Source organism: Merops nubicus, unplaced genomic scaffold (assembly GCF_000691845.1).
Source record: "Merops nubicus isolate BGI_N331 unplaced genomic scaffold, ASM69184v1 scaffold30489, whole genome shotgun sequence".
Taxonomy (NCBI): domain Eukaryota; kingdom Metazoa; phylum Chordata; class Aves; order Coraciiformes; family Meropidae; genus Merops; species Merops nubicus.
The window spans coordinates 6,526-15,620 of record NW_008629497.1 but is presented as its reverse complement, the minus strand read 5'-3'; the positions used below and the strand labels follow the sequence as shown (position 1 = coordinate 15,620).

The window sequence follows — 9,095 nt, the reverse complement described above, 5'->3', positions numbered from 1 at the left end:
CGGGCATGCTCTCCGCTCCCGGCCTCGCCCCGGTGCTGGGTTGTGACCGGTCCCTGGGGCTCTTCCTGGGGATTTTGGAGCTGCCCGAAGCCTCCGGCGCTGCGGAGGGTTTCTGGCCCTCCGGTTAGCGAGTGGTGTGTACCAGCAGCTCACCCGTGTGAACTGGACGAGCTTTTCTGGCCTAGCTTGGTCAGCTGCGTGCCCAGCAGGCTGCGTTCTGAAGGCCTGCCCTGCAGAGGCGAGCTGCTGGCTAGGACTGATGATAGCCTTCCGTTTTTCAGGCGGCTTTGTTGAGTTTGACGAGGAACCGGGGTGCTGCCACCTACGCTCAGACACTCCAAAATATCCCTGAGACCCAGGTTACCACTCTGGACAATGGTCTCCGTGTAGCTTCAGAGGAGTCCAATCATCCAACGTGTACAGTGAGTTTAAAGTGGGTTAAGGGCTTGCCTGAACCAGCCTTGCCGAGTCTCTAGCTGGCCTTCCAGAAGTGGCAAACCCCTGCTTGAAGCAAAGCTTTTGACAGAGATGCAGCTGCTTCTCTTATTAAGTGGTGGGGTTAGCGTAGCAGTAGAAGGCCTAGCCTGGCATTCTGTAAGTCTGTAATCAAGCTTTTTCACTCTACAAATTTTCTCAGCCTTGCAGTTCTTGTGTAAGTAGTAAGTGACCAGTAGTAGCTATATTTCTGCCGAAACTAGCCAAGGCTTTTGCAGAGGTGCTAAATAAAGAAATCGGAATGTGTATGGAGTGCGGTTGCTGGCGCTTGTTCTTATTTTGGTGCTGCTAGTGCAGTGTCTGTGGAGCAGGCTTCTTGTGCCTGCTGTTACCCTGGTGGCGTGAGGCTTGCGCGTGCGGTTTGCCTCCTTTTCTAACGTGTGTGCTCGATGCCGTTGGTGTCAGGTGGGCGTGTGGATCGGGGTGGGGAGTCGCTATGAAGACGAGAAGCACAACGGGGCCACTTACTTCCTGGAACATCTCGCCTTTAAGGTAAGGAGGTTACGCTGGATCCGGCACAGGACTGGGTGGAGAGCTGTTCTGGATATTCACCTGCACATTGTGCTCTGACTTCAGAGGCTGTAGCTGTTAGAGGAGATTGTAAATTGGGTTATCTGAGCCCTAGAGACTTTGCACATAGTATAAAAGTAAACTTCAAAAGGTCCCTAGCGCGTATGGTGCTTTTTGTGGGAATATGACTTGCAAGCACACAGGAATTAAGGCAACTCTGATTTCCTGGTTGATATTTCCTCTTTTAAAGAGGAAAAAAAGCACTAAGTGACAAGTGAGACTGAGTCTCTGGTGCTTTGGTTCCAATCCATGACTATCCCAGCTGCTGTGTAGCACACACGTAGGACTATGTTATGAAGCATGTTTCTCCAGGTTAGCACGCGGAGCTCAAAGCAGCATTTCCTGTAGTCATGTATTTTTCTTGGGTTTTCTTAGTGAACCAGCAAAGATTATAGGCTATACCTCTTTTCTAATAATGTGTTTGCTGAGCAGGCCTAAGGCAGAAAGCATCTAAGCCTGGGACTTGCTGACTCAACTCCAGCCTGTGCCATCATAGGCAACTGCAGCACCTGGCTTGCTCCTTAAGAGCTCTTTATTAGAAGTAGTTTTCTGGCTCTGTTCTGGCTTCTGAATATTGCTGCTTGGATAGATCGAAACCTGCCTATTTTTGATTTAGGCTTGTTCCTGGTTTATTTTCATGAATGTGCTTGTCAGCCACTGTTTTCTCTTAGTGTAGGTGTCCTTTTTCCCCTGCTGGATATCTGCTGGTCTCCCAAAATCCACCTCAACCATCTTTTAGCTATAGTAAATAAGCCAAGTTTTAAATCTCTTGCTTTCTGCACTTGCTCTTGGCTTTTTTAAATCCTGTAACAAGTTTTATGGGTTAGTTCTTTATTGTTCTTTCCCTTGCTTTATTTCTGCCTGAGAGGGAAATCCGTTCATTGTGTAATTGTGTTTCCCTGGTTTTGTTGCAGGGCACAAAGAACCGTCCTTGTGCTGCCTTTGAGAAGGAGGTGGAGAGTATGGGTGCTCACCTGAACGGGTACACCTCGCGTGAGCAGACTGCCTATTACATCAAAGCCTTGTCCAAGGACATGCCCAAAGGTAGGATGGACAGTGGGCTTAACCTCTGATTTGGGGGTTAAGCAAGTGCCTGTGCCTTTATTTCTCTCCCACCAGCATCCTTTTTAACAACAGACCAGGAAGTGAAGTTACAGCTGAGCAGTAAACTGGGGATTCTAACTGGTAGCTGCACAGAGCCCTGCCACACCTTGGTGCTTCAAGGCACTGGTCTCTGTTGTGTTGCATCCCCTGCCCACCGTAGTTTGTTGCTCACTCCTTTTGTGGTGCCCTGGCTGCCTGTGTCTTTCCTCCTCTCAGCAGCACTGGGTTGCAGTCAAGCAGTGGGATTTCTAACATCAGAAATGTGTTGCAGTTGTAGAGCTTCTGGCTGACATGGTGCAGAACTGCGCGCTGGAGGAGTCTCAGATCGAGAAGGAACGTGGTGTCATCCTTCAGGAGCTGAAGGAAAATGACAGCAACTTGGCAGAGGTTACCTTTGATTACCTTCATGCCACTGCTTTCCAGGGGACTGCACTGGCCCACACTGTCGAGGGGACCACAGAGAACATCAAGTGAGCAAGGCTGGATGTGGTACACAGCCCGTGGGTTCAGTCCTTGGGGTGCATGACTGCTGCTTCTCAGTGACTGCTGGAGAAAACACAGTGGTCTGTGCCTCTGAGCTTCTCCTTGTGTCTTGACTGTGTTTTCCCTGTCGGTGGTGATGAAGGTGTAGCCCTGCACATGTCCTTTACAATTTCCCTCACGCAATATGTGAGGTTGGGACAGGTTGAACCTTCTCCTATGCTTATAAGTTTGACACTGTTAGAGAAATTAAGAGCTAGGGATGTTCATTAAAGCAGTGGCCTTGAGCATACACACCTGCTGAGATACTGGCACCTCTGTGACCAGGGCCAGTACTCTAGTCTGTAGAGGTCTACCCTTACCTCTTCATCTTGGCTTCTGGTTCTCGGTGTTCCAGAGTTAGAGCACAGGGAAAACACAGACACCACAGCTTTGCTTCTGAAAAGTACTGTTACCCTGCAGCTAAGAGAGTTAACAATATTACGGCTGTCTGTGCACCGTGAACTTGCTTCTCCTTAGCCTCTCAGTCCTCCAGCTCAGAGCTGCTGATAGACCAGGTCTGCCTGTGTCCTCCCTAGGCGTCTGACTCGAGCAGATCTAGCTTCGTATGCCGATCGTCACTTCAAGGCACCTCGTATGGTCCTGGCAGCTGCTGGAGGTAAGTTCTGGATCCTTGCGTTTCTGCACAGTCTGGATATTTTCAAGCTGGTGATAAACCCCTGTCACGCATCTGTAACAGAAACTTAGAGGATTTTGTTAAGCTGTTTAAGACTGCAAATCTGTCTTTCCCATTGCCAGGTATTTCCCACAAAGAGCTGGTAGATGCAGCTAAGCAACACTTCAGCGGAGTGCCTTTTGCATACAAAGAGGATGCTGTGCCTGTCCTCCCACGCTGCCGCTTCACAGGCAGTGAGGTAACATTGTTCTGGTCCTGAACAAAACAAGCAGCTGTGGCCAAACTGTTGAGGGAATGTGAAACCAGTTATAGCTGCTTCTGAGAGGGGAAATCTGTTTGTGTATCTCAGAGAAGCTGATGGTGGTAGTGCCACTGTGTTCTGTTCTGGGGGCCTATTGCCACATTGTGTTTGGCTTGGGATGGGACCCAAATCTGTTAGGAATGTGAGGCTGTTGCTCACGTCATCTGCTGGAAAACTCATATAGGAGCAGCTGGTTTGTGCTCAGTAGTGCCTGAGACAGTTTCATTTTGGTGGGATAATATAAAGCCCCCCAGTTTGTCAGCCTGGCATTGCAGCAGGCTGCAGGCAGAGACACAGTGCTCATGCAGTTCTCCCCTGCTCCTTGGTGACTGTCTAGATCCGTGCCAGAGATGATGGTCTGCCAGTTGCCCACATTGCTCTGGCTGTGGAAGGGCCAGGATGGGCTGATCCAGACAACGTTGTCCTCAACGTGGCTAACGCTATCATTGGGCGCTACGACCGCACTTTTGGAGGTGGTAAGGTAAGAGGCTTGTGAGTGTGGTGGGGAGTCTGGAGCCTTTTAGTGTGAAGTGTTATGGAGACCCTGGGTGAATGAATCTGCTTTAGGAGAGACTGTTGTGGTTAGCATCCAACTGTGTGATGGTTAGGAGTCTGGGAAGTGGGATAGAAGTGTAATTGAGGCTAATCCAGGATGGTTCCTGAGAGGTGATGTTGGGAAATGAATTGAGCCTTCTCTGCTAAGTTTGGAAGAGGTTTAGCTGATGAATTCTCAGCAGCTTATTCCTACCCTCACCAACCAACTGCTCAGTGGGGGCGGTGATGGAAGCAGGACAGAGTAGTCTGTAGTCTCACGATGCAAGCTTGCCTTACAGCTGCAAAGCGGGTGGAACGTGTTTGAAACCTCAGCATTGCATCTGTTCTCGTCTGGAGTCTGTCTGGCCTGCAGCACACTGCTAACCCCTGGTATTGGGAGACCTTGCACTTCCACATTCTCCCACTGCTATGGTGGTATGCTTACCAGCTCCTTGTCTGCAGCCAGGAAAGGAAATGGTTTTGCTGGATGGACTCTTACGCCATTGTCTGTGGCTTTTCCACCAATTAATCTCATCTGTTGACCACATGAAGGGTCTAAATTAAGCTTTTCTTCAGTAAAGTGTTCCGCACTGTCTTGTCTGTGGTCTTCGTAAAGGCAACTCAGTTGGAAAGAATTTGAGCTGTGGGGAAGCTGCAAGACTGAAATGGCTGATGGCATCTCCTTCTTTCCAGAATCAGTCCAGCAGGCTGGCTACGCTTGCTGTGGAGCATGGTCTCTGCCACAGTTTCCAGACATTCAACACCTCCTACTCCGATACTGGCCTCTTTGGTTTCCATTTTGTGTCTGATCCTCTGTCCATAGATGATATGCTGTATTGTGCTCAGGGGGAGTGGTAAGTATAACTTGGGCAGAAGTTTCTGTTTAAGATCTGACCCTCTTGTGGGAGTCTGAGCTGGTGGAGGGAGCATTTTAGGTCTTCAGAGAGCTGTGTCTCTATGAACTTTTGGGTCACACGCATTATGGTTAAGTGATCCTGCAAGTCGTTTCTATAAGTGTCTTAGGATGTGGCTTTTGGGGAGCTGTTTTAATCCCTTTTGGCTCTGCAGTGTTTCATTCGTGCTTCCAAGTATTAGCACTGAGGCTTTGTTTTTGGTTTTGGATTTTTTGTTTGTTTGTTTTTATATATGCAATTGAGATCATTCCTTAGAGACAAAGCTTTCCCAGGTGACCAAGAGACCTGTCTTCATTGTCTTGTTAAGCTTGAGCAAAGCAGGCAAAGTTCCTGCCTTTCAGACTCTGTTGTGGCTGGCAAGTGCCCTGCTGCTGGAGTCATGCCAGTGTTTGGGGGCTTTGTGTCTGTCCATCTGATGATACATACGTGTATATCCTGGTAATGGTTCGGGCTGTATCTGCTGCGTTGGGAGCCCGTGGAGTGAGCCCTTGCCCCAGAGACAGTGCAGTTGGCAGGGGAGGAAGGGATTTAGGAGCTGGAGTACAAAGAGACTCTGTGGAGCTGTCTTGTTCCTTCAGCATCAGTCTCCATAGCAGCTTGTGATATGTAGCACTTAGCTGCAATGCCTTCCTCCTCCTGGGGCAGCGTGCTGCAGAGTGCTTGCTGCTCTGCCTGCTGGACAGGCCAGAGCTGGCACCAGGGCTGCTTAGGCCTTTGTGAGTGTAGCTCGGCACGTGACCTGCTGGCTGGTAGCCCCTGCCTGCAAGCTGGAGACGTTGCCTCCTGTTCAGGTCTCCCCAGTTCTCAGCTGCTCTGCAGTGATCAGAATGAATCTCAAGCCTTCAGGACAAGGGGTGCTGGTAGTAGCTTCTTTGTGCAGAGGCTTGGGAAAGGGGGGAACTCACTTTCTGTCCCCTGAGTGGACAAGCACCTCTAAGAGCTTTTGTGGTCTTTCCGTCTCCTCTCCAGGATGCGTCTGTGCACTAGTACCACAGAGTCAGAGGTGAAGAGAGCCAAAAACTATCTCCGAAATGCCATGGTGGCTCAACTGGATGGTACGTCCTGGTTTATGGATTGATCAACCTGCAGCTTCCAGAGGGTTACCACTTAGGTCCCTCCTGGGGAGCAGGAGCTCTGTTAGGCATTGCAGTGGTGCTGGCAGGCACGGGGCAGAACTTCCTTCCCTGGGCTCTGCGTTCCTCCTGCCGCGCTGTCAGAGCAGCTGGCCCAGCCTGCTGAGCTCCAGGCTGGCGCTCGCTCTGCGAGCTGCCGGTCGTTCCGTGGCTGAGGGCGTGCAGCCTGCGGCCTGCTGAAGCTGGAGGCAAGGCCCTCAAACCGTCCTGCCTTGGCTGTAATGCTGGGGAGGCCAGTGACCTCCACAGCCGTCGTATTGCTTGATGCCTGCTGGAGCTGCTTAGAGCAGTAACCACAGCTGGTACTTCGTGAGAAGCCGGTTTAACTGCTGGAGTTCCTTCTCTCTGGGGTGCAGTTCTGGAAGGTTTTCTGCTATGCTGACCGTGTGGTGTCTTCATGTAGGTACTACACCAGTGTGTGAGAATATTGGAACCCATCTGCTAAACTACGGACGCCGTATCCCTCTGGAGGAGTGGGATGCCAGGATTGCTGTAGGTATCCATTTGTTTTGGCTGGGATACCTGAGCGTGGTTGGTGTCAGCATTTTCTGGCCTTAGCCTTCTACAGTAACACAAGCCTTACTTACCTCTTAGCCAAGCTGCCTGGAGTCCAGGCAGTCATCTTGCTGACACTGATACAAATATGTCAGAATCTCTGGCATAGACCCAGTGTACCCTGTGTCCCTGTGGCTGGATTTGGTCCATCCCAGAAAGAGGCCATGTGCCTGTGTTGAGCAGCACAACTTGGCAATCCTCTAACAGTTCCCCTAGAGGTGGCCAGCATCTAGTGTGTGTAATTCTGCAGCCACTATATCCCTTGGAAGGCTTCAGTTTTTGGACTGACATGTCTTCTGTAGCCTCGGAAGAATGTACCATGTAGAACATGAGCCATCCTAACAGACAAGAACTGGACAGTTGGTGTGGATGGCCCCCAAGGAAGGGTCTGACAATGTCTTTTTAATGATCTTGATCTGTAATGGCAACAGTAACTTAAAGCTCTGAGAAGGGCAAGTCTGCTGGAAGAGTCAGTAATTGCTTGTTTGATATTTATCAGGCCGTTGATGCAAGAATGGTGAGAGATGTCTGCAGTAAATACATTTATGACAAATGCCCAGCGATTGCAGCAGTAGGTAAGTAGGACATGGCAGTTAGTACATGGTAGCTCCAAAACCAGGAAGGGGTCAAGAGCTGAGTGGAAGTGAGCTGCAGGCAGTTAGCAAGTGTGTGTTCTGGCCTTCTAACCACTCTGGTTCTTTGCTGGTATCCTCTGGCCTCTGCACATGAGATGTGCCTAGGCACATTTGCTAGGAGATCAAACCTGCAGGTGATAGAGACACGGTGGTAGTGAGCTCCTGCTGTCCTCCCACCTCTACTTGTGTGGAGCCGTGACTAAGATTGGGAGTCCCATAGCTGGGTGTGGGCCCAGCAGTGTCTGCCAGGTGTCCTTACCCTGGGGTCATGGTGGCTTATGTAAGGGAAGTGAAGGGACCTGATTCTCTTGTGCTGCTCTGGCATGTCTGTCTGGCCAAGGACAAATTCCTCTCAGAAAACCTGCCTGAGCAGCTCCCTTCTGCTCTGATTTGCTGCCTCCTTCCTGTGCATTGCGGATTCCCCTCCATGCAGCTGTTTCCTCTGGCCTTCAAAGCCAAGCAGCTTGGGAAAGGAAGACCTTTTTTTGAACAGGAAGTTGCAATGAACTAGCCAGAATCTGTGACTTGATGTCTCCATCTATTTCATACCTGTATGTGGAGCTCTACTGAGTGTTGTGGAGCAGTGCAAGAAAACTACTTGTTTCCTCAGACTAAGTTATGGTTTCCCTGTCAGGAGGTGGTATCTGCCGGTTTTCCTGATGCAGGTTTGAGCTGTAGTTGCTTGGTTTTGTGCGTAGCTGCTCTGGATTAGAGCAGTCTGCTCTGCCACCGTCTGCTTTTAGACCATGGTGAACGACACGGGGATTTTAAGCCTGTCTCCAGTAAATAATTCTTCTTTTCACCCAGGTCCCATTGAACAGCTTTTGGATTACAACCGTATTCGCAGTGCCATGTACTGGATCCGATTCTAAGACGTGTCCCTGCAAGTTGGAGATAGTGAAGCTGTGGACCGTGACAGGTTCCTTCTGTCTCTGAATGTCTTGTGCACCAGGGGCAAGATGAGTCCCATCAAAGCAACTGTCTTTTCAATGTTAAATATATAAAAATAAATATATCCTATATGGAGCCAGTTCTGCTGAGAGTCAACCATGTCGTTCTGGGTTGTGTATGTACACATGAGCAATCTTGTCAAATTGGTGATGTACTGGACCAATCACTCTTGGTTTGTGAGGACTCATACTAGAACCTTATCTGCGTGCCTGTCTGTGGTCCTGCCTCCTCTGTCCTGAGCTAGCAGTGACCTGGTTCAGAGGCCTTGTCTTTAGGCTGGATGAAGGAGGTTTTTTCCACTGATGTGAGGCTGCCAGGGCAGCTGTAGCTATTTCCACTGTGCCCTTCTGAGCAGGCAGCAGCACAGCCAAACTTGGGCTGCAGTGATGCTGTTTGTGCAGAGCTGAGAACAAAGGGCCCTCATCTGAGAGGACCTCTGTGCTCTCCTGCTCGCTAAGGAGCTCTGAATATATCTGGAGAGTCAGTTCTCTTCCTGTCCCTGGGGGATGGTGTTAGTGTTTCTGGCCTGGCTGTTTGTCACCCTCTTGTTGAGTGGCCACCTCTGTGGTAGGGGCAGTTTGTGCAACCCCTCTCTTCCTAACCAGTTACAGACAAAACTGGTGGGCTGCGTTCCCAGCACCTACTGAAGCTGTTGAAGGTGCTCAGCCTGGCCTTGTCTGATGCTGCCTCAGTACAGTTCAGGCACCCATCTCGGTATGGTGAGGCAAAGCTGGGATGATGTGATGT

The 9,095-nt window shown here is 50.2% G+C and overlaps 1 protein-coding gene across 1 annotated transcript; it reads left to right on the top strand.

The window, feature by feature from the left end:
- Positions 1–281: 281 nt before the first annotated feature.
- LOC103779381 (cytochrome b-c1 complex subunit 1, mitochondrial) lies at positions 282–8,444 on the top strand (the record flags this gene model as incomplete). Its single annotated transcript, XM_008947007.1, has 12 exons — positions 282–422; positions 901–987; positions 1,980–2,109; positions 2,441–2,639; positions 3,228–3,307; positions 3,448–3,563; positions 3,964–4,107; positions 4,854–5,014; positions 6,044–6,129; positions 6,611–6,699; positions 7,262–7,337; positions 8,205–8,444. Coding segments are annotated over 12 exons (1,374 nt in total), but the record flags the coding sequence as incomplete, so codon positions are not given.
- Positions 8,445–9,095: the final 651 nt, after the last annotated feature.